The 23,843-nt window shown below is 54.8% G+C and overlaps 1 protein-coding gene across 4 annotated transcripts in view; it reads left to right on the forward strand.

The window, feature by feature from the left end:
* BANP (BTG3 associated nuclear protein) overlaps positions 1-23,843 on the forward strand; it is a 104,317-nt gene that overhangs the window by 45,708 nt on the left and 34,766 nt on the right. For 2 of the 4 annotated variants that reach the window (XM_082677077.1, XM_082677076.1), the window contains exons 5-8: positions 5,080-5,196; positions 6,589-6,764; positions 15,647-15,886; positions 22,233-22,400. In XM_082677077.1, the coding sequence (XP_082533203.1) occupies positions 5,080-5,196; positions 6,589-6,764; positions 15,647-15,886; positions 22,233-22,400 (701 nt within the window). Of the gene's footprint in view, positions 1-5,079; positions 5,197-6,588; positions 6,765-13,226; positions 13,329-15,646; positions 15,887-22,232; positions 22,401-23,843 lie in introns of those variants that run through there. The other 2 variants (XM_082677078.1, XM_082677079.1) reach the window with 2 other exon arrangements.

Below are 23,843 nucleotides of genomic sequence, written 5' to 3' on the forward strand. Positions count from 1 at the left end.
GTGACTGCCCCGCGGAGGTGGTGGGGGCCCTGCGCTCACAGTCACTGTCTGCCAGGGCGGGCAGCCCGCGGCACGTGGTCACAGGTCACAAGCTGTAGGGCGTGCTTTACTTCTGAATGATAATGTCCTTAGGCCAGAGTATTCAGCTTGTGTGTAACTAGCATAATCTTAGAATTAGGCAAGAAGGTTCAGCTTGCACGTTAGCCTCATCTTAGAATTAAAACAATCAGGATGGTCTGTGGGTCTAGGCATTTCCCTTTTCCCTTTTGGTTAAGTTTTTATTTAACAGGAACTTTGAAAACTGACATACAGTTCTAAGTAAAGGTATAAATAATGGTTTAAGACTGTGAAAGAATGAACTGAGCACATAAAGTTTTAAAAACCAGAATGACCGAGGAATAGATAAATTGATCAGTGGAACTGAATAGAGAGCCCAGAAATAGACCCACACAAATATGCCGGCTAGATTTTGACAAAGGTGCAAAAGCAGTTTGATGGAGGAAGGACAGCTTTTTGAACACATGGTGCGGGAGTAGTTTCCGCAGGCAAAATGAAAGAAATGAACCTCGGTGGAAACCTCACACCTTGAGCAGCAATTGATTTAAAATGGATCACAGATTGCAACATAAAATGTAAGACTGTAAAACTTTGGGATGAAAACACAGGAGAAAACCTGTGGGACCTGGGGCTAGGCAGAGCCTTCTGAGACGTCACACCAACAGCATTATCCATGAAAAATAAAAGAGAGCGTGGACTCAATCGAGATTAAAAACTTACGCTCCTTGAAAGACCTGTTAGGAGCTGAAAAGAAGCGACCGACCAGGAGAAACTGCAAACCACATATCTGATAAAGGACTAGTGGAATGTCTAGAAGAAAGACCTCTCAAAACTCAACAGTGGAAAGTCAAACAATCCAAGTGGAAAGTCGGCAGAAAGCAGAAACAGCTCTTTTACCGGAGAGGAGAGGCGGCTGGTGAGTGAGCGCGTGAAAAGGAGCTCAGCAGCGCTAGCCAGCAGGGAGACGAGGACGGGAGACAGCTGGACACAGCAGGGACCCTCCAGATGCCGGCGAGACGCGGAGACCCCGGGCCTCGCGCCGCTGCTGGTAGGCGTGTAAGACGGGGCAGCGGCTCTGGAAACAGATCGGAAGCATTTCTCGCCGTTAAAATGTCCTCACCGTGTGGCCTAGCAAGCACGTTCTTGGGCACTTATCCCAGAGAAATGGAAACTCATGTTCACACAGAACCTCCACATGAATGGCCATGGCCGCTTTGTTTGTAATAACCAAACCTGCAGACACCCCGAAGGCCCCTGTCTGGGTGAAAGGTTAAACATGCGGGTGTGCCCCTAGGCACATGCTTGGGCCTGGCCGCCTGGGAGGTGTCAGCAGAGGTGGCTCAGAGGTCCCACGCCCCATGCTCCCACCTCTGTGACATCCTCCGCGTCCGTCCGAGCGGTAGACAGGGAGCAGGTTAGCGGGTGCGCTGGGGAGGGAGGGTGGGCGTGTCCGGGAGGCAGCACGACAGGCGCACGTGGAGACTGGTGCGATCTGAACGAGGCCCGGGGTTGGTGCCAGCGGGGTCCCAGTGTCACTTTCCCGCCCTCGGTGTCACGCTGCCGCTTACACAGGATTCCCAGAGAAGCAGAAGCAGTGGGAGGGGTGTGTGTGGGGACAGCCAGCACCCAGTCTAAGGAGCTTCCCACTCGGAATTGGCTCACACGGCTGTGGAGGCAGCCAAGCATGTGCACAGTCTGTGTGGCAGGTGGACAGGCAGGGGGCATCGTCACCGGGTGGCACCCCATGGGCAGGAGCTGTTTGGAGTCTCCAAGATCGGGGACAGCCTAAACTGCCTTTTATTATTATTTTTTTAAATATTTAATTTATTTATTTAGTTTGTCCATGTCACGCAACCTTTTCTTATTTTTTTTTAGATATTTAATTTATTTATTTAGTTTGTCCATGTCACGCAACCTTTTCTTATTATTTTTTAAATATTTAATTTATTTATTTAGTTTGTCCATGTCATGCAACCTTTTATTATTATTTTTTTAAATATTTATTTATTTAGTTTGTCCATGTCATGCAACCTTTTATTATTATTTTTTTAAATATTTAATTTATTTATTTAGTTTGTCCATGTCACGCAGCATGTGAGATCTTAGTTCCCCAACCGGGGTCGATCCTGTACCCCCTGCAGTGGAAGCGCAGAGTCCTAACCACTGGACCGCCAGGGAAGCCCTTAAACTGCCTTTTAAAGCTCTCACCCGATCAGGCCAGGCCCACCCAGGGTGATCTGTCTCTCGAGTAATTTACCATCAACCAACTGGGACTTTCTATCACATCTGCAAAGCCCCTTCCCAGCAGCACCCAGAATCGTGTCTGACTGGGTACCTGGGGCTGTGATTCGGCCTTGGCAGGACACTGACGTGCTGTGACAGTTGCCCCGTACGGACCCTCAGGATAACTACTGCTGTCTTCTTTTTTTTTTTTTTTTTGCGGTACGCGAACCTCTCACTGTTGTGGCCTCTCCCTTTGCGGAGCACAGGCTCCGGACGCGCAGGCTCAGCGGCCATGGCTCACGGGCCCAGCCGCTCCGCGGCATGTGGGATCTTCCCGGACCGGGGCATGAACCCGCGTCCCCTGCATCGGCAGGTGGACTCTCAACCGCTGCGCCACCAGGGAAGCCCTGCTGTCTTAATGTGATGTGGATGTTCCATAATTTTTGAAAAACAAAATATTAAGTTGTACAACTTGAGGTTGACGTAATTGCATTAGTGGAAAGGTGTATTTTCTGGAATATTAATATTGGTATTTAAAAACAGATTCATTGCTCACTTAAATGTTTCTGTTATAATCTAAATACCATCATCCATTAAAAACAAGTCCCCTGATGAATAAGCTTTGGACCGTCAAATTTTACATCGTCCCTTTTGCTTTTTGAACTTTCTTTCCCACTTCATTTCCTTCACAAGATTTTATCCTGTCAGCCAGGCTGGTGCATTCCTGTGCAACAGAAATACGGATAGAAATTGAAGCTGAAAAATGTATCTACTGTAACCGTGAGGCCTGGAGGGTTAAAAAAAAAAGCTCTTCTGGATTGAGGTCTCATTACAGTTCTTAGTACACAGTTGAACAAAACAGGGTAAATTATTACCAGTTTATAGTTAACAATGCAGTGTTGTGAATTTACCCTTGAGATGGATGGGGTTTAGTGTTAGTTAATTCCTGAATCTCTGCACGGTTATGAGTAATCTATCACTTAAAATGACGCAGGGTTCAATGTTGGTTCCATTTCTGTTTTCAGTTTTTATAGTTTGAAGTTCTGAGAAGCTGTGTTTACATAAATAAATCTGTGGAAGATGGAGGAGGTCCTCATTTCTTGCAGGTGTGTGCCAGCAGTCTTAGTGGTCTGTCATCACAGATTACTTTGATTATCTGTGAGCTGAAACCCTAAGTAGGTCCTGCGTGCGCTTTGTCAGAGGCGAGTGGTAAGGAGTGACCCCCGCAGAGCGCCTGCTGTCTTACGTCTGGATGGACGGGGTGCCTGAATGTGATTGCGGGGAGGCTTTGTGAAAGGGAACAACCACACTGGCCAGAGGTGCTCTCCTGGGGCATCATCTTTAGGACATAGAACGTTCTGGAAGGAGGGCGTCTGGGAATTGAGGCCCTGCGGGATCTGTACACCGAGGGGCCCCGGACGGTCAGGTGCCCCGGGGCTCCCTGTGCTCCAGCTTGAAGCTGGTTGTCTCAGACCAGCATTTCCTTGGTCTTAAGGTCCTTTAGGAAACAGAGGTGTGTTTAGTCTAACGACTTTGCCGGATGTTGGCGTGAATCCATTTTAACCTGTTTATTTCCGGCAGACATCTCAGACCTTGAATGTGCTCGTGTCCATCGTGATGTCCTATCGGGGTGAGAGGGAACACCTTTGTGTGGGTACCCTGTGTGTGACCTCGGTACCTGGCCACTTGTGGTGCCTGACCTGTGGGTAGGTGGTCAGGATCTGGTGGGTTAGTTCAGGTGTCACTGATGATTAAGTAGCACGGCTGAGAAAATGCTGACGCCTTTGAGTGGAATGCAGGCGATTATGCTTCTTTTTTAGGAAAATATCCTGTGGTCCTGCCATTGACTTCCGCATGACACGGTGCCATTTGTGCCTCTGCTTTTGGGGACATTTAACAGGGTGTGGCTGGGACAGGGGCTGGCTTCTCATGGGTGCCTTTGGGTTCATGGGCTTTCCTCCTGTAAAAGCAGGGTTTCCCCGACTTGGAGTTTGGAGAGAGAGATCCAGGCATGACATTGCTCTCAGGTAACACTGCTGTACATCTCGAGTGCCTGTTCTTTCTGCACAAAGCACGGCGGGAAGCGCTGAGGGCTGGAAGGTTAATGAGCAAACAATCTTGACGACTGTGCTTAGAGACGAGCCACTGGCTCCCGCGTGTTTAAACACGTGTCTCAAAAAATAAAAAAATAAATAAACACATGCCTCCCTCCGGAAAGAGCCCCCGGGGGGGCACAATTCTTTTGTAGCATCGTTTCCTTCGAAGCAAAGTCCCCGGACCCTTGGCTGTAGTTCCTGCACTGGCCCAGCAGAACCCAGAGGTCAGTGCCCGGCGGTTCCCCCGCAGCCCCTCCGCAGGTGTTCGCCCCTTTCTGTCATGATACTCACATCCTGGGATGGAACTGATAAGCACAGTGGTCACGAAAGCCCAGATTGCACGTGGGAATTCGCTGGATGCAGTGAGTAAGTCTCAAGCTGCTTTTCATGCAGACCTGCTCCTTCAGAAACCTTCCTGCACAGTGACAGCTGTGACACCTCTGTCTCTTCTCTGTAAACATGTAAATATTTGTAACCCGACTCTCCCGGCAGTGCCAACAAGGAGCAGAGCTAGACTCTCCATTAAGAAGCCCAGCCCCGGCTCGCACTTTGCCCGGTGTCACCCGTGCACGTAGCGCAGCCCTGCCGGGGCCTCCCCTCTGGAGCTCGGGGCGTGGGCGCTGACTTTTGATGACTCTGTGCTCTGACAATGAACGCTGTCGTGTTAAGGTCTTCTTTTCTCTGTGATTCTTTTGTTCCCTAGCGTCGTCCCCCAGACTACAGTAATTCTCAACAGTGATCGGCAGAACGCCGTTGTAGCCAAGATGGAAGACCCCCTGAGCGGCAGGGCACCGGATCCCCTGGAAAATATCATTAGCAAGTCAGTAGCACGACACCCCACCTCTCACCGCCACCGCTGGGGCCCCGGGGACAGGGCGGCGTCCTGGGGCGCCCGTGTCGTTGGGCCCAGGGTTCTCCGCGGCCAGGGTCTGGGGAGGACGGCCTGGCCTGTGTCCACCGCCGTGCGTGCCGGCGGGAGGTACCCTGTGTGCTCACCACGATGCGCGGATCCCGCCCTCTCACCTCACTCCCATCTGTCTTGTCTGTCCGAGCATGTCGGGTCGGCGACGTCCCCTCTGGTTGGTGAAGTGGCGGAGGCGTTTCGAGGTGGTGCCTTTTCCACCCCTTTTTCTTTGGAGACGCTTTGGCTGTACCCTGGGTCAGAGGCGGGAGTGCGTGGAGGGCACCATCGCCCCTCGTGTGCTGGCGCCCCGCCGGCGTCGGCCCCACCGCGCTGCTTCCCGGCGAGTCTCGCAGGCCCTCCTGCAGCCGGTCCCGCTTCTACCTGGCTGTAGCCCAGGTCCCCAGGGCCCCAGACCCCAAGCAGACCGGCCGCGGGAGGTGGGTGCGGACGCTCCGGGCCGAGGCCGTGGGCCGGCAGAGCAGCAGAGGGTCCGTGTGCCTCGTGCCCGCAAGGGCGGAGTCGTGGCCAGGTCCGGAGCGTTTAGCGAGGTCCAGCCCCCAGGATGGAGCCCCCCGGGGTTTGCCTCGGCAAGCAGGGACCTCGCGCTGCTTCCCCTTCCCCGTGCGCGGCAGCATCTCGAAGGAAGTCGAAAAGGTCATTCAGAAGGCAGTAGCGTGCCTCCGGGTAATGGAGCCCGTTTGGGAGCTGGCTGGTGTCTGGTTTCCTGGCCGTGCCTTACTGCGCTGTATCGGGGTCCCTTGTGGTGCTAAGGATGCCCCCCAGGAGATCCTCGACTGGCTTTTTTAGCCCCCTCGAGCGGTTTCTGGCAGTGGGCTAGTTGGGAGTGAGAGCTGCGTCTTCACAGGCCGGGTCATTTCTAGGACATCTCTCGGGACGGAGTGGATCGGTGCAGTCAGTCTGGGTCTGCAGACATACTTTCTCTCACTCAGCCTTTCCTTTGACACGGCCTCAATCTCACCCTGATTCAAACGTCCGCGTTTTGTAGGGTTACCTCCATGATCGGAAGGGAGCGTTCTAGGCCTTGAGTCACAGCGGTTTGTGATTTCACTTCTTTTGTGATGTAAACATGTTTTTAAACGTTCCAAGTTTCATACAGTTTCTTGGAGCCACAGGCTGTCTCCTGCTATTAATCTGAGTAGAAAGAGCTGAGGGAAGGCTGGTGGCCCAGTGCGTGTGCAGAGGTAGCTTCTGTGAGACGTGAAGGGGAGAACGTCGGGGTACAGAACCATCTCTGCGTGTTGCTGTGCTGCTCTCACCACACTGCTGGTGTCTCTGTTTCCCGCGCAGCGCGGTGCCCGGGCGTCGGCAGAACACCATCGTGGTGAAGGTGCCAGGTCAGGAGGACAGCCACAATGAGGACGGGGAGAGCGGGTCCGAGGCCAGCGACTCCGTTTCCAACTGTGGACAGTCAGGAAGTCAGAACATCGGCAACAACGTCACCCTCATCACCCTGAACTCGGAAGGTGCGTCCTCGAAGCTGCTCCTCTTCTCCGCGTGGACGGTAATGGGCGTGCCGCGGCTCTTGAACAACTCGGGCTGAAACTGCGCGGGTCCATGACACGTGGACTGTTCACTAGTAGTTGTTACAGCGTTGTACGGTCTGCACACGGGGAGTCGTGAATATGGGGGCGCTGCGTTCACGGGGGGCCCACTAGCAGTTACGTGTGGATCCCTGACCACATGGAGGGTCGAAACCCCCCACATTGTTCCGGTGTCAGCTGTAATTTTTCCCCCTGCTTTTTAGAAAAGTAATATATGTTTATTGTTTTTGAAAGATGCTAAGATATGAAAATGACAAAGAAAGTACAAATAACCGGAGACATTCCTCATCCAGAGATCTCCAGAAACCCTCTGGGCTTTTTCTGCGTTAACATACACGCTAGATTTACGAGTTTGTAACTCGCTTTTCCCCATTGCGTAGTAGAAATCTCTCCACGTTGATACAGATTTACATAATCGTTTTCAGTCAGGTGTGCTTATTGAATCTAGCTCTGGAGGCTTTCCGATGATGGACAGCTATAACTTGAGAGGTAGCGGTTGGCTCACCTGTCTGACCACAGCTCTGTCCTGTGTCTCTGATGAGGGCCTCACGCAGACTCAGAGGGGCCACACGTCCACGTTGAGTCCACGCTGCCCCTGCCCACTGTGATATAGGGGGAGCATCCTTTCTCCTGCTGGGTCTGGGGTCCACTCTCACCTGGCTCTGGGTCCAGGTGGTGGCCTGGCATGCCCTCCAGAGGGTTCCTGCCACCTGGCAGCTTTGCCCTTCTCTTGAGGGCTGAGTCAGTGTTTCCCAAAATAGCGCAGAGAGAGAGGAGGGAACTGGGCAGATGTAGCATCGTGTCACTGGGTCCTCAAGCCTATAATTTGTTAACTAGGAAGGGCTGGTGAGGTGTTTCTGCTTCTCCGTCTGAGTCGTTGATTTTTCCTAAGAGCACAGTATAGATTTTTCTACAAAGATTTTCCTGTTAGACTTGTTACCACATCTGAAGCATTGAAAATGTTTTCCTTAAAACGTCATTCACCTCTAACATAAGTTGCTAGGGTTGAGATGGCAGAGCAGGGAACAGAGAAAAAGCAAACTGGGCAACTTAGAAAAAAAATTGAGGTCTAATTTCCATTCCATAAAACTGACCATTTTAAAGCAGACGTGCCGGTAGAGGGTGCACATCACCCCTGTCTAATTGCAGGGTATTTTTACCACCCCAAAGAGACCCCACAGCAGTACCCCCGTGCTCCAGCCTCCAGCCCTGCCACCTCTGATCTGCTTCCTGTCTGTGGGGTTGCCTGTTGTGGATGTTTCATACGAGTGGAAGCACGTGGTGCCCTCCCGTTGTACATGCACCAGTCCTTCATTCCTCTTTATGGCCGGATGACGGCCCATCTAAGTGTGTAGATAGGCCACACTTTGCTGATCTGTCACCCGTTGATGGACGCTGGCGTTCCCACTTTCTGACTGTCACAAACAGTGCTGCTCTGAACGTTTGTGTGTAGGTTTTTGTGCGTGTCTTCATTTTTCTTGGGCTGATACCTGGGAGTGGAATTGCTGGGTCAGGGCAGCTAGTCTCTCTACTCATTAGACTTGAGGAAAAGAGGGTTGCTCCTGATTTCATCTTAGTGTATATCGAATGAAAATTACATCTGTAACAATTGCAGAGAAAGCTAATTGTTCTTATTCTTTTTCCATGTGGATTTTGGGTAAATACTCCTGTAGGTCTAGCTGTGTACTTTAGGCCTAACTTGTTTGGTTTAAACGGCCTCAGCTCTGAAACATGACATTGGATAATTTGGGGGGAGTCTGGGGTTATCATAAAAACCAAAAATGTCACCTTTTAAGTTTGTATGCCCTAATGTGATCTGATTAATATGAAATATATTTCAGGGAGGACTGCAGACTGACTCTAACGTGAGCTTACAAAAAGGGATCCGAATTTGAGCTTATTAGCATTAAAATCTGTAGGGAAAAAAGTACAGGTTTTCTGTGTGTCTGAGTGCAAGCTTGCTGCGACTGTCCTCGGGAATGTGTCCCCACCCCCACCCCCCCGCAGTTCTACGTCCTGAGAATGTCAGGTTGAGCCACCTCGGTTGGCACGGGGTTTGGGAAGATGGAACAGAGACCGCCGGTGTGTGCACGTAAATGTGGGCAAAAGAGCTAATCTGCGAACGTCTCACACGGGCCTGCAGTGGCGTCCTGTGGCCAACATCCGGTGACATTTATGATGCACTGAGAGTCGGATTCGCTGCTTCCCTCCCGCGTCCTCCTGGGACCAGAATAGCTTGCTCGACTGGGGAGCGTCCAGTCAGCTACTTCCTATCAGAGAAATGGGGATAAGATGTAGGCGCTGAAGGGCTGGAGGCTCGGCCTTAGGTGGAGTCGTCTTACTTCCTGATAAGAGCCCAGGGCTGCACGTAGACAGACGTTCTTCTCTTCTTATAAAAGTATTTCTGTGCCTGATTGCAGAGAACCACAGAGTTTCAGAATGGCTGTTTCTTAAGAATTCCACATTGTCTGCACGAATTGGCATGCCGTCCCCTAGCAGATCTTTATTATACTGGAGCGGTGCCAGGGGATTTACCCGTGCGTTAATCGGCAGTGCTGGCTGTCACGGCACCAGCTCCGTTTGGATCAGAGAAACGCTGACAGTGGGGAGCGGTGAGCTGCAGGCTTAGCTCTTAGCTCTTGCCCTTCTCTTCCCCAGCACAAGGCCTTCGTTTACCCCGATCTTTGGGAAGTACTGAAAGTGTGTGGGGTTCATCGTTCCAAGATTAAGCTGGTGAACTGAGTCAGAGAAACAGATTAGCCAAAATGGACCAAAAGTGGGATCTGTGCATTAATGAAGGGATTTAGTTAGATTCTTAATAAAGAGTTTAATTCCTGCCGTTTATGCATTTGATAATTCTTACAGAACTTGACTAATCCTGCATGTAAAACGTTTGGTACTTGCCTTTAATAGGGAAGTACTTCTGTTATAATTGAATTATTGTCAGAAATCAGCCTTGTATATGTTGCAAAGCCCCAGTCAGTGAAGTGATTTATACTCGCGTATCTGTGAGTATAAATAGATACAGATACTCACATATCTGTGCTGGGGTGGGGGGCAGGGCAGGGAGATAAAGTCTGGGAGGAGCAGGTGGTTCAGCAGGGCTGTCAGGCACAGCACGGGGACCCTGGGGCACCTTCTCCGGGGTGTTGCTGGGCTGTGGGCTACGAAACAAGATCAGTACAAATTGCTGTGTTCACGAAACTGCAGCTGTACGTGTGCTGAGGAGGAAGTTTAGCCAGCAACATTTCTTGAGAATTTGTTCACATAATTTATTTTACGTGAACTTTTCTTAACACAAATTCTTTTTATTTTAAAGATTTGTTTTGATGTGGACCATTTTTAAAGTCTTTAGTGAGTTTGTTACAATATTGGTTTTGTTTTATGTTTTGGTGTTTTGGCCGCGAGGCATGTGGGATCTTAGCTCCCCGACTGGAGGTCGTACCTGCACCCCCTGCATTGGAAGGCAAAGTCTTAACGACTGGACCGCCAGGGAAGTCCCTGCATAAATTCTTTGTGTATTTGGTAACATTAAAACGCATTTTAGCAGCCGTCATAAGTAGGCTGCTGACAAGAGCAGGATTAAGAGAGAGGAGTAGTGTAACAACGTCAGTGGGTCTTTGTGCAGGACCCCGTAGTGAATGGTCATGATCCCAGATCAAAGAAGAGTGGCCGGAGGCTGGCGTCACAGCATCCCTCGCCGGGTCGGCATGTGGGACCCAGCATGGGGACACCCCGTCTCTGCCCAGCGCTCCCGCTCTTTCTGCCAAGTGTCCTTGGACACTCGCTGTCGTCACAGTTGAGCTCATGACGACTGTCTTCAGCGGGCGGGATTCCCCGGAAGAGGCTGGGCTCCGTCCAAGGTGTGGCCACGTGGTTCTGTGGGATGGGCCCAGCCTCAGGGGATGGAATTGGCCGCAGTGCCAGAGACGTTTGTGGTTTTCCCTTTCCCTACAGCATTATCCTGTATGTAACCTAACGCTTTCGAATTCCCAGTTTAAAAACCCCAAATTGTCAATCTGTCCATAGCTTAAAGATGTCACGTCAGTCCCAAAGGAGCAGAGGTGCTTGGGCTGCAGGCACATAGTTTACTGTGTCTAAAGCCAGGAGGGCAAGCTGTCAGGTTCTGTGGTTGGTTGGAGTGTTACCGATTCACTGCAGGTGTCACCCTTGAATGAGGCTCACAGTCAGGGTGTAAACACCTTAATTCACAAGGGCTCAGAAACAGGCGACAGCTTCCGAGGACGGAGTGTGGTCCATGCTGAGAGGCGGCCCACAGGGCCTGTTCTGGAAAGCCTCCTTGAGCCCCTTCCCGGGGCCACTTGGTCCCCCCCACCCCCAGCCCGCACCTCACATGTAGAGAACTTCGTAACCAGCTTGGGCAGCCTTTATAAAAGCCCAGTGGAAGCACAGCCTGATCCCTGCTCGTGGGCACGAGGTGTCCTCTGAGGCTGGCCCAGAGGTGCTGGAGCCGGCCTCGAGGACCTGACCTCATGGGCCGTGTGTGGACACCCCGTTCACCTCAGAGCCTGCGTCGTCACCATCCCTTGGGTGGAGACTGAAACGCCTCCCTGGTGGTCCCCTCTCGTGGCTGCAGAGACCAAGCCTGTTGTGAGTGATCGCCGAGGGGGACTGGCGCCCAGGGCGTCTGGGAGCCAAGGCAGCAAGTGTCCGAGTGGCCCATCCTGGGGGCCCTTCCCTCCATCACAGCTGCCCGCACAGGACTTAGAGGCTTCTGGGGCCCCCTGGACGGAACACCGGCGTCTTTGGAGAGAGCCCGGGCGCTGGGCTGGGCTTGGTTCCGGGGTGGCATTTGGAGTGCTGGTGGCCTCCCAGCCTGCGTGACGTGTGTGCAGGGCATGCAGGCTGCTGTCGGAGGACTCGCAGTTTGCCCTTTGCTTTGGAGGAGTGGTGACGCCTTGTGTCGCGTTTTCTCAGAGTCCCTGAGTTGCAGTAAGGCATGTGAAGTCCTGGCACGCAGGAGGCGCGGAGTAGATACTGTCTTGTCTTTGCCCCACGCGATTAGCTCCCACGCCTAGGCCCGGGCCCAGCCGAGTGGCTCGGAACCAAGGCTCCCTGGTGTCAGTGGACGTGCTGGTGTGTGCATCAGCTGCCTCGGGACGTGTGCCGGTGCGTTGTGTGCGTGCCTGTATGGACGTGTGTGTTCTGTGTATACACGTGTACGTATGCATGCGTGTCAGCGGGTGGGGAGCAGGGGAGGCATGGCACAGGTAGCTGCTTTCTCTCTCTATCAAGTCGGCGACCCTGAGACTGTGGCCATCTTTTTCGTCTTGGGGCTTTCTCCCGTTCGTTTCATTTTCCTAGAACTAAAATAGACCCTCACAAGAAGTACTTGTATTCTGAACTGTTTGGTAAGAAAGTTGAAGCTGCTGCTGAAGGTTTTTCTTCGAACAGCGTTTTTAGAAATGTCAGTTAATTTAATTAAAGATTTAAATGATTGGAATAGAAAGCAAGTTTATTTTTCTTATAACCCAACTGGTAGTTCTTAAATAAAGCCACTAGACTCTATTGTTTCAGATGCCAAAACTGGACCAAGCTATTTTAGTAAAATAAACATATCCTTTCTGAACTGTCAAAAGGCAGATTTCTCAAATATTTATGTGGACTGGTGCTCCGTCTTGTTGTACATTTAAAAGACGTGATTCATTGTCACTGGTGGGAAGCTGGGCCCAGGCTGGGCTCGGGCTCTCGGGTCGGGTCAGAGGTGACTTGGGGCGGAGTCAGCAGGTGTGGTCCTCGCACCTGGGTGAGGACTGTGCGCCCTAGCGTCTGGGCCAGGGAGCGTGGAGGCGCTGCCGTCTCCTGGGAGTGCCTCGGCAGTGACCGTGCAGCCCTGGTCCTCCCTGCCCCCGGAGGGGTCCTCTGTTCCCACGACAATGGCTGTTAGTCAGACTTGCTGCAGGCTGTGTTTCTTGTCCACCTGGCTCGGGCTTCTTGCTGGTCAGATGACCACACACCTGAGACTCACAGCATTAAGGAAGTTAGGTTGTAGACAGGTTATAAAATGCCTTGCAAAATTTTGAGGTGTTTGAAAGAAACTTTCTGGACAATTTCCTACATGACCAGAGATGTTTAAGCCATTATTTTCCGGAGTGATAGGGAGGGAAAATAGTTAATTTTTAGACTAATTTATTTTTTGGGGGGAGCAGTATTCCCTGAAATAATAACTTCTGTAGGAATTTAAAATGCCATGTTTCCTCCTCCAGAATGTCCTGGTAATACTCCTGGAGACCCGTCTGCCAGCTCTGGGGCTGGGCGTTCATCCGTGGCCACGTGTCAGCAGGGGGCTGGGCGAGGAGACAGCCCTCGCGGGCCCGCAGAGCCCGTTCCAGTGGCCACGCGCGCCCTCCCGCTCATGGTGGCCAGCCAGTCGCTTCCTCACTGAGCCCGTCCGGCCCTTTCCATGTTCTCATCTGCAGCACAGCTCGCAGAGATCATCCGTGAAGCCTGGGGAGTTTCTGATCGGTCTGAGGATGATCGTTCTTTACGTAAAAATGAGGCTTGGCTTTCCTTTGTGAACGCTTTCATTCATTTAACTTGGTGTTTTGCCTTCCTAAGAATTAAGTTTAATAGAGGAGGTCGCTTTTTCGTTCCTTCCTTCTGGATCAGTTTGACAGTGTCTGCCTTTACCCACGTGTGACCCCGCTGTGTGTGTGGGATGGTGTGGCGTGGCCCCGCCTTTCTCAGTTGTCGCTGGAGCTGGGAGGCTGAGGTTGTCCGGGGTGGCGTCTGCAAGGAAGGTGGCCCTTGCTCTGGCGCATCGCTGTTGGAACAGTAGGGCCAGGTCTGGGGCTTGGACAGGTGGGGCGCTCCTTGCCCCGGCCAGAGAGCCGAGGCCCCCTTGCTGGGGGCTGGCAGGACTCTGTCCCTGACCCCCAACCCCCAGCCCCGCAGCCTCTGGTTCTGTCATGGTGCATGTGCGAGGGCTCTGGCAAAGAGGATGCTTCCGGGGCTGGGGAGCCGAGGAGGGGGCGCGTGTGCGGGCAGCCCCCGGGGAAGCCGACTCTCAGTCGGAGTCAGTGATGGAGAAGCCGAGCCGGCCTCGCTCTTGGACGGAACGGCCATCCCGCCACCTCCACGCACGCTCAGCGTCACTTTGATGAGATGTTGACTCGCGGTTTGGAAAATGATGCTGAGCTCCTGCCCAGCGTTTACTTTCCTTTAAAGATATCATCTAAACGCAGGAGCCGGCCTTGTAGAATTCATGGTACTTGTTTCTGAGAAAAGCGCAAGGCTCTCTGGCCCCGTGGCAGTGGGGTAGAGCCTGCAGCCCACTGTCCTTGTGTCCAACGCGGCGCCCCTCCTGCAGTGGCCTGCCCCTCCCCTCCCACTCCCCTCCCTGTCCCTCCCTCTATTTGCTTGTGGCTTGATGGCCGCAGGTGGAGGGAGGGTGGTCCTTCCACTCTGTTTGGTGTAATTAAGCCTTTGATCCTACATTCGCTGACGGTTTAGATCCTGAGCACTAGACCCCGTGTCAGGCGTAGAGTTGCCCAGTGTCTGTAGGTAAACTAATAAACTCTCCAGGAGTTGGAGCCTTCTTGGCATTCCAGGGATGACTGAGAGACAGCGCCTCTAAAAGTCGCTTTCCATCCACGTTTAGATCACGTGTCCACTAGCTTTCCTGTAGGCAGGTGAACGTAACAGGTGGCTGCTGGCGAGAAAACTGCACGTATCCGAGCCTGTGCTCGTAGCTCTACCTCTTCACTTCTAAACCATCTGTGTTCCTGAGAAATGATTCTTCTGACTTATCTCTTATTCTGAGTTCCAAAAATCAGATCTGTGATTTGTTCTTTGTCCTTAGCTGAAGTCAGGAGCTCAGCCTCCCTGGCCCTTCCAGCGGCCGCCTCGGCCCTTCCAGCGGCCACCCCGGCCCATCGGTGACATGGTCGTCCTGACGGGGTTGCAGAGCCTCGCCTGGTGTCGGAGGATGTCCTGTGATTCAGGAGCCCGGCCGGGAGCGGCTGCCTGTGGCGTGGCAGGGCAGGGGGTGCGAGTCACAGACCGGCCGGCCTCTGGGCCTCGTGCTCTGTTCCAGGCCTGCGGCAAAGCCAGGAGGGGCTGGCTGCCCTTGTGGGGCCTTCTTTGCGCATAGAGGCCAGAATGTAAATATCAGGACATTTCAAAACAAATCGCGTGAGAAATCTTGAAACAGTGATGACCCTGTTGGCTGGGACACGGCTTAAAGGCCCGCCGGCCTCGGCAGGAAGCTGCGTCCCTCTTAGAGGCTCTAACTCTCCCCCTTATCGCCGCCCGGCGCTGGTGCTTTCAGGGGCCGCCGCTCACACCTTAACTTGCCTCCGCGTTAGGATCAGAAGGGAGCGTTTGGAGAGCGGCCAGATGTCCAAGCGAGTCAAGAGTCCTCTTGATTTGTGATCATACGTGGAGTTTCCTTTTGCCAAAGGATAAGGCTTTTTAAAGTTGACGTTTGTTTGACAGCCGTCAAGCCCTTTCACACACGTGGTCGATCCTGCAACTCCTGGGAGGCTGTGACAGAGAGGGAGGCTGGGTGGGGGGCGCTGGCCCACTTGGTCAGGGTGTAGCCGGGAGGCCCAGTGCGCACTGTGTGCCTCCCAAATCGTCCCTCATCCCAGACGGAGCTGGCGGGGTGCCGGTGGGCTCGCAGACAGGGGTCTCCCGCCTCTCCTCCTGGGCGGGAGGAGCGCCAGCTGCCCTGTTCCTCTCTGTGGGCCCCCTGCCTGTCCTGGGAACGGCCCGGGCCGCCTCGCTGGAGGTAGAGAGCGGGGGCAGTGGCCGGAGCTCACCGAGACCCCTCTCTCTCGCAGAGGACTACCCCAATGGCACGTGGCTGGGGGACGAGAACAACCCCGAGATGCGGGTGCGCTGCGCCATCATCCCCTCCGACATGCTGCACATCAGCACCAACTGCCGCACGGCCGAGAAGATGGCGCTCACGCTGCTGGACTACCTCTTCCACCGCGAGGTGCAGGCCGTCTCCAACCTCTCGGGCCAGGGCAAGCACGGCAAGAAGCAGCTCGACCCCCTCACCATCTACGGCATCCGCTGTGAGTGTCTGCCGCCACCCCCGTGCCGGCCGCGGGAGGGCTCCGCTGGGGGTGGGACCATGCTGTCGGGGGGAGGGGGCTCTGGGTCAGACCTGGGCACGGGGCCAAGAGAGGCCTTTGCGGATTGAACGTTTCCTTTAGGAAGGGCTGCCCAGGGCACAGGCAGGCCGCCCGCCTCGTCCCTGTCCTAGAGGGCTGGGGTTCTGGGCTGCCGTCGCTGGTGGGGCCGGGGACCTCGTCATACTGATCTAGATCCCCCGCGTGGCTGTGAGGGTGGCGCAGGCTGGAGTCTGTCGTGACGGCATCGTCCGGGTGACACCTGCTCGTCAGCACCCGCTGGCCTGGTTTCACCCGAGAGCCCGCCCGACCCAGAAGGTGTTCGACACGGCTTACGATAAAGACGCGCGGGAAGCACGTAGGCTTCCAGCAGGAGGGTTAGGTGGTCACGTCTGAAAAACCTGGTGCTGGAGAGTCTGAGTTAGCGAAACGGAATGGAAAACCAATTACCCAGAGTTCACTATCTCACAATAGAGAAGGGGTGCCACCCTGCCCGGGGGACCTCGTTGCTCACACAGAGCTCTGACGGCGATCCCTGGGCCTTTGGGTGCGGACGGTGAGAAGCAGGGAGAGGAGCTCTCCGGGAGCCTTCATGCACAGGCGGAGTTGTCTTTCCTGTGTCTGCACACTGACCTTGGTGGAAGTTGGGGGGTGGCCTGGCTGCGGGTTTTCCTGACAGGTACTCAGCTGGGCGTCCGGTCCCTGCCTCACCCCAGGGGGCTCGTCCTCCTGGTCCCCAGCTCATGGCCCCGGCCATCCCGAGTCCCCGTGTGTGTCTCGGAGGCTGGGAATCATGTGGGGTGGCTCCTGAGAACCCACCCGTGGGACGTGCTGGGGTCAGCCCTCGAGGGGGGGAAGAAAGCCGGGCATGGCGGGCAGAGCCCAGGCCAACTGACAGGTGCGTAAGGGCTTTGCCATCCGTGTTCTAGACTTTGTGAGTCCTGGGTTGTACCTGCCGGGCTCTGAAAGCAACTGCTCTCACAATGCGGACGGATCGGCGTGACCGTGTTCCAAAAGAATGTTGCTTTCATGGCAGGCAGCGACCCCGCTCTAGAGCACGGTGCCAGCCGGGACCCTCACAGCATGCCGGCTGATGCCAGGGGTTCTGGAATCATGAGCCGGAATGTCAGGCTTGGACTGAGGGTCACCTGGGGGCCGCCATGGCTGCTGCGTGTTGCAGGGGTCACCGGTTCTCTAGGCAGCGGGGTGGTCGTGCTTACAGTGGAGCCAGCGGTGGGCCGGAGGGTGTTTTGGAGCGAGGCCGGCCTGCCTGCGTTCTCTCGGAGGCTCCTGTGCCTGGGAGAAGGGTGGGGCGTGTCTGGGGCTGGCTGGGAGCCGCGCGGACAGCTGCTGTGTGTAAGCGGCCCGGATTGCCCTGTACATTTAGCTTACAGTTGTTTCTTTTTTTCTTTTTTTCCTAATGTTTTGGTCTCGCCGTGCAGCATGTAGGATCTCAGGTCCCCAGCCAGTGATCGAACCCGTGCCTTCTGCATTGCAAGCGCAGAGTCTTAACCACTGGACCACCAGGGAAGTCCCTACAGTTTCTTTTTCAGGCAGGGGAAGCCTGTGGGTGTCCTTAAAATAGAGGAATTCCGACCCAGAGAATACATTTGCCACCGCCAGCCACGCCCACCTCGCTGTGGACAAGCCTGGACTTAACATTTTCTTCTCTGAGTGTCAGAAGTATTTTCCTCCCTTTCTTTTTTAAGGGAAAAAGCCCAGCATTTTGAAACACATAGGCGCTTCTTCTAGAGAGGGAACAAGGTTACTGAGGGAGAGCGAAGTCGTGCGGGATGCCACCTTCTTCAGGGTTCCCAAGGGTTGACGGGCCTCCCAGAAATTTGGATAACCAGCCATGTAGTTCGTGTGCTCCGTGCAAAAGTAGATCATTATCGTAACTGAAAAAAATTGGCCACGCTGTCATGAGGCGTGTGACCTAAGAATGGAGCAGTTGCCTTTTCCCCCCTCGAATTGAGAATGTTATAGCCTTAGTTCTTAGGGTTTTTACTGGTGGGTCACATAGGCGTCTGCTTAGGCTGCGGGACACGCCTGGCTGATCTGATGAGAACAGAGATGAGGTGGACGCGCTCCCCAGCGTCGACAGGTCCTTGAAGACGTCTGTGAGGGGGGCGCCGACGTGGTGAGATCCCACGAGCCCCCCAGCAGCTTGGGCACAGATGGAGGAGTCACATGTCCACGGAGGACTGTCGTCGGGTCAGCCCCCCCGGGGCAGAGATGGTGTTGCTGCCGGGGCTTCGCTCACGTGCGACGGGCTGCCCGAGTGGCCCGGGGCTGCCGTACCGAGCTCCGCCGACAACACGGTGCCCTGTCCGGGTCTGGGGCCACGGGGCTGAGACCATGGCGCCGGCAGGGCCACGCTGCCTCACAGGGCTACGGATGAGTCTGTCTTGCCTCTGGCAGAGGCCCACAGCTTGTGGCCTTTGTGGGCTGTAGCAGCGTAACTCCAGTCTCCGTGTCCGTCGTCACGCGGCCATCTGCTCCTGTGTGTGTGTCTGTGTGTCTCCTCTCCTGAGGGCAGCAGTCATCCTGCACTTAGAGCGCACTGTACTCCAGTGTGACTGCATCTGCAGTTAATTAATCACGTCTGCAGAGACCCTGTGTCCAAGGGAGGTCACGTTCCCAGGTCCTGGAACGGACATGAATTTTGGGGGACACTTCAGCACAGTACGCAGGGCCTGGGTTCTTTGGAACCTGGGTGATCAGGCTCCTCTGGGCCCAGCATGTGTCTCTGGGAGCTGGGAGGAAGTCGTGGTTCATGTGGGCTGGTGGTGGGACGGAGCCTGTGAGAATGGACGCAAGTGGGCGCCCTGGCTCACAGCAACCTTGGAGCTGCCGACCGCGGCCACCGGGCTCTCCTCATCACCGAAGAGCGGCTTCACTCATGGTGCTGTGCCCAGTGCCTGCGGCTCCTGTGTGTGGGGAGAGGGGGCCAGCCTGGCTCTGTGGCCGGGACGCTGGACTCCGCGGTACCCACACGGGAGCTGAGACCGTCACGTGAAGAAGTCAGTTGCCAGCACTCAGGTTTCTGCTTCCCTCTCCCTGGAACTCGAGGCTATGTTAGCAGTGCCCTGGTTTTCATTCCGCTGTGACCGATAAGCCCCACGCCACCCCACACCCCTCCCTGAGTACACAGGGTTCCAAGCCCCGCGCCTTTTTTCTTGTCTGTCCTTCCTGCGGTGCATCTCAGCCCCTCGTGGGGCTCACATGAGAGCCGGGAACCACCAGTGTCAGCGATGGGCGTCCTGGAAAGGGGGAGGTGGTCAGCAGGGACGGGGACCCGCTCAGATCTTCGGGGGGCGCCCGGGCAGCACTTGGGAGCAGCGCATTGGTCTCCCCGGGCTGCTGGGGGCTACGTGGCTCGTCTGCGGACGGGCGCCCGCTGCTGTCTGGGCAGAGGGAGGCGCTGCTGGGCTTTCTGTGGCCGTTTCTTCTCCACTTGGGTGGGCGCCGGAGGCCCGAATTTTAAGGCTGGTTCTCACTCCTCACTGATAACTCGGTTTGGAGCTGAAGTGAGGAGATTGACGTTCTTATTTCATGAGGTTTTCTTAGGAGCATCAAATGACTTGAGATAAAATGCTTCAACAAGTGTGAAATACCAGTTAATTCAAAGTAATCTTTTTATCACTCATTGTAAGAGGTTCCTCCTCCTTTCACTCAGCTGAGGTTGCTCAGGGCTGGCAGAAAAGTTGAAGAACGCTTTTAGCAAAGTCAGAGGAAGCCCACCCATGAGGCTCCGGGGGCGGAGCCGAGCCCCCTGTGCCCTCCTGCAGCACGGCTCTCGGTGGGGGAGGATCGGTGCTGCTGGCTCCTTCCTTAGTGTTTCCTGGCAGCTTCCCGGGGCCATTTGCCATCGAGCTGGAGTCTTGAGTCACTGTTGGAAGGAACTATGTAATAAGAAGTCTTAGAAGAATTTGAAAATGGCTAACGCACAACTCTACGAATGTACGTTTTTCCTTTGAAGGATGTAAGCCAGGTTTTGAACTGGCAGATTGGTTTTTACAAAGTTGAATTTAAGTATGAATGTTTTCACTCATTTCTTATGCTTGTGTGCCCACGTGTGTGTTGTGTATATTCTCTTCTATTACTAGCAAGCTTTGGAATCTTGCATGATCTCATTAATACCTAGAGGCATTCGGAAGGTGTTTTCCTTGTGGGAAGGCATGAGGGGATCTGAGGGTGGCCTGCAGGGTGTCCTCTGTATTGGAGCAGGTGCCTAATGAGGTGGTTGGACACGTGTGGTCGCCACTTCTTCGCCTGTATTCGGGCTCCTCTGTAGCTGTGGTGGGGAGTTGGCTCCGCCTGTGACTGTAGAGCTGTAGTTAGTGGTCGGGTCCCCTTGTGACTCTACGGTTCTTGTTCTCATAGTTGGGCTCAGTCAGTATTTGCGTTCTGTGGTAACTACAGTGGGTAGTTGGGTCCTCTTGTCACTCATGTGGGTAACTGGCCGGAGCTTTGTGAGCCCCGCCCTGCATCTAGAGCCGTGCCCGGCATGGAGCGTCTCAGTAAATATTGCGATGACTCAGTTAGCTTAGCGATGACCTGGAAACCAGCGAGGCGCCGCCTCCTTTTCTGCAGGAGGACAAAGTGGGGCCGAGACTACCTTGCAGTTGATCTTCTCTGATCCTGTAAACCCTGCCCCTCCTTAACCCAATTTCTTTTTATCAAGGTGACAGACGTGTTGGTTGTCTTTCTGTTTGGAGTCAAAAATGCCTTAGGCTATGTTCACAAAGTTTAGTGTCTTTCCAAGACAAAAGAAACTTAATACAGTAGTTAAGAAAACAGAGACTTCCTTTGTTTTGATTATTCCTAGGGTCTGTGCTCTCCACAGAGCAGAGTTTAGGGACTGGGCATCAAATGATCTCTCAGCAGCCGCTTCAAGCTGGGTGTTCTTAGTAGCCAAAACAGCAAGTTTTCCAGCTGAATCTTTTTTTTTTTTTTTTTTTTTTTGCGGTACGCGGGCCTCTCACTGTTGTGGCCTCTCCCGTTGCGGAGCACAGGCTCCGGACGCACAGGCTCAGCGGCCATGGCTCATGGGCCCAGCTGCTCCGCGGCATATAGGATCTTCCCGGACCGGGGCACGAACCCGTGTCCCCTGCACTGGCAGGCGGACTCTCAACTACTGCGCCACCAGGGAAGCCCCGAGCTGAATCTTTTTATTATTAAATTTTTGAATTTCATGCATTTATTTTCCCGTTAATCAGCAAAGCTTCATGACCAGCTAGAAAGGAGGTCACCCTGTTGAAAAGCATTTTTTTGTGGTTCCCGTGTTCCTGACCGTTATTCCCTGTTGATTCAGCACAAGGAAGAAGTGAAGTGGTCCAGTGAGAGCTGGGCGGGCTGGCAGGGAGGGGCCTCCATCTGCCACCCGGTTTCCTCCTTGCTGGTAAGTGGTCTCAGATGCCCACATCACGCACTGAGAGCTCGCCGTGGCGCAGAGGCGGACAGCGAGGGTGCCAGAGGGCTGCGCTGCCCTCTGCGGCCAGCGGTCCAGTGGAGGTGATGCCCACTCGGCTGGGCCGGGCTGGGCATGCGGTGGGGCCCCAGGGAGTGGATTATGTCCGCCCTTAGGGAGTCTCATTCTGATGGAGGGAGGCAGACGGAGAGGCAAGGGAAGTTCCGTAGGCCTCAGACTCCAGTAGCAGTGGAAGAAAGTCTTCAGCTGAGTTGTAACCAGCATTTGGGCAACAAATGTGTGAGCATCTGTCGTGTGCCTGGACGTTCTGGGTTCTCGGCAGGCATGGACGAGGAGAGCAAAGAGCCCCGTGTTTGTGGGGGAAGCGGTGTAAACGCCATCAGCATCTAAGTTCTCTAAAGTGTTAGAGCGCCGGGACGGGGCTGGCGGTGGGAGGATTCTGGGGCGAAGTGGGCTGGTTGAGGGGAGGGTTACTGAGCTCTCGCTGGAGCCCAGACTTGAGAGGAGGGAAGTTGGCAGCCAGGTAGGCATGAGCAAGGAGGAACGAGCTGGCGTTCCATCTCGGCCTCAGAACCCTAGAGGCCGTGCGTGAAATCAGGGTGGACAGTTGGAACGCGGGGCATCCAGGACGCTTGTGCGAACCCTCACCTCCAGCTTGTTGCCCGACTCCATCTGGTGGGGGTGGATCACGTCAGATAGGTTAAAGCTGAATAAATGAGAAGCGATCATTGCACATGACAGGCAGGCCTGAGGCGGCTCTCGCCCGTCACGCTTCCTGTTGGCGCTGCGCCCTGACCGCCAGCCGCGCAGAAGGCCCGTGCCTCACAGAGCCTCCCCTCGGGTGTGTTCTTGCAGGTCACCTCTTCTATAAATTTGGAATCACGGAATCCGACTGGTATCGAATCAAACAGAGCATCGACTCCAAATGTCGGACGGCCTGGCGGCGAAAACAGCGAGGCCAGAGCCTGGCCGTCAAGAGCTTCTCCAGGAGAACCCCGTCCTCGTCCTCGTACGGCGCCTCAGGTACGATGCAGGGTGGCCCAGGCAGGTGGCCCCGGGGACGGTCAGAGTGAGAACAGTGGTTCTGTGCCTGCACGTGCCTTGTGAGAGGCTCCCGGGGCAGCTGTCTAGGTGGAGGGCATCCTGGGCTCAGCAGCACCAGCAGCTGGGCCAGGACCACCTCGGACGCCACCCTGAGCGCTGCTCCCTCTGCCTGGTGGGCCAGCACGTCGCTGGCTCGCTGTCACTGTCACCATCTGCCTGGTGTCTGCAGGCGAAGGCTGGGGTGCAGCCTAAGTCATGCTCGTTACTGCCAAGGTGAGGACGCAGCCTCGGGTATACTCACCCTCAAGAACGGGAAGCTCTTAGGCTTTCTTTTCAGGCATTGAAAGGACAGCTGGGAAAGTTCACCAGGAGTGACAAGGAGACCAGCATCGCTTGTCACCGAAGATGTCTCAAAATGTTGTCACAGAAATGGTCTTTTAACTCCCGCGGACGGTCCCTGGGCAGTGGCTCTCAGACCTGAGCACTGACCGGGGTCGGGACCGGGATTCAGGGGCAGCAGCGGGCAGGGTGGGCGGAGCTCTCGTTCTGGAAGCGCTGCGGTGACAAACCAGGTCACCTGGAGTCCTTACGGGGTTATGAATCTTGCTGAGCCAGACCTCAGGAAGCGGTTTTCCTCGGTGGTTTGGTGGTTATCACATACTTGGCCTTAGCTTGCCGTGTGAACCATGCAAGCTGGGGGTAGCCGACTCTCGTGGGCCAGACAGGTCATGCGCTGAGCAGAGCTTCTGTTCGGGGCCTGCATTGAAGAGTCTCTCGGTGAGGAGCCCGGCCTTTCTGTCACCACCAGGATTCTGTCCTGGGAACTTAGGTAGCAGTTGGGGCCCCGCTGGGGGTGGCTCCTTGCCGAACCGGGCTGGCTCTGTGGTCCTAAGAGGGTAGGCGTGGGGACTGTGGCTCCAGGGACGTAGGTTTCAGTGTGGCCGGGGACCTGCCGTCTTACCCCGGGGCCACCTGGTCAGCACGGCCGTGCTCAGTGCCTGTCCCCATCAGATGAGGTGGGCTGTGGAACCCGCGTCCCCGCCTCTGGAGGTGCCCGGGACACGTGACGAGCTGACTTGCAGGCGGGCCCCTCAGGATTGTGTTCAGTTCAGATCCTGCCTCTGGGTGGTGGTCTGAGGCTCGGCGTTGCCAGCCAGCAGCTGCGTGAGGCCCCAAGCCTGTCCAGCCCACGTTGGAGCAGGAGGGTGCTGGGTCCTGAAGCTGTGCTTGGACTGCTGGGCTGGCCACCTTGCATCCGCTTCTGACCTTGTGGTTGGGGACTCAGGTGGCCTTTGCCCCTGAGGTCTGATCTCCATCACAGGCTGGTGATGTCATGCTTTGTCTTTACCCTCGCTCACTTGTTGTTTTGTTTTTCTTCCAGTTATTAGTGTTTCTTTCAGTTGAATGACAGTAATTCATTTT

This window comes from Grampus griseus, assembly GCF_964374135.1.
Source record: "Grampus griseus genome assembly, chromosome: 19".
Taxonomy (NCBI): domain Eukaryota; kingdom Metazoa; phylum Chordata; class Mammalia; order Artiodactyla; family Delphinidae; genus Grampus; species Grampus griseus.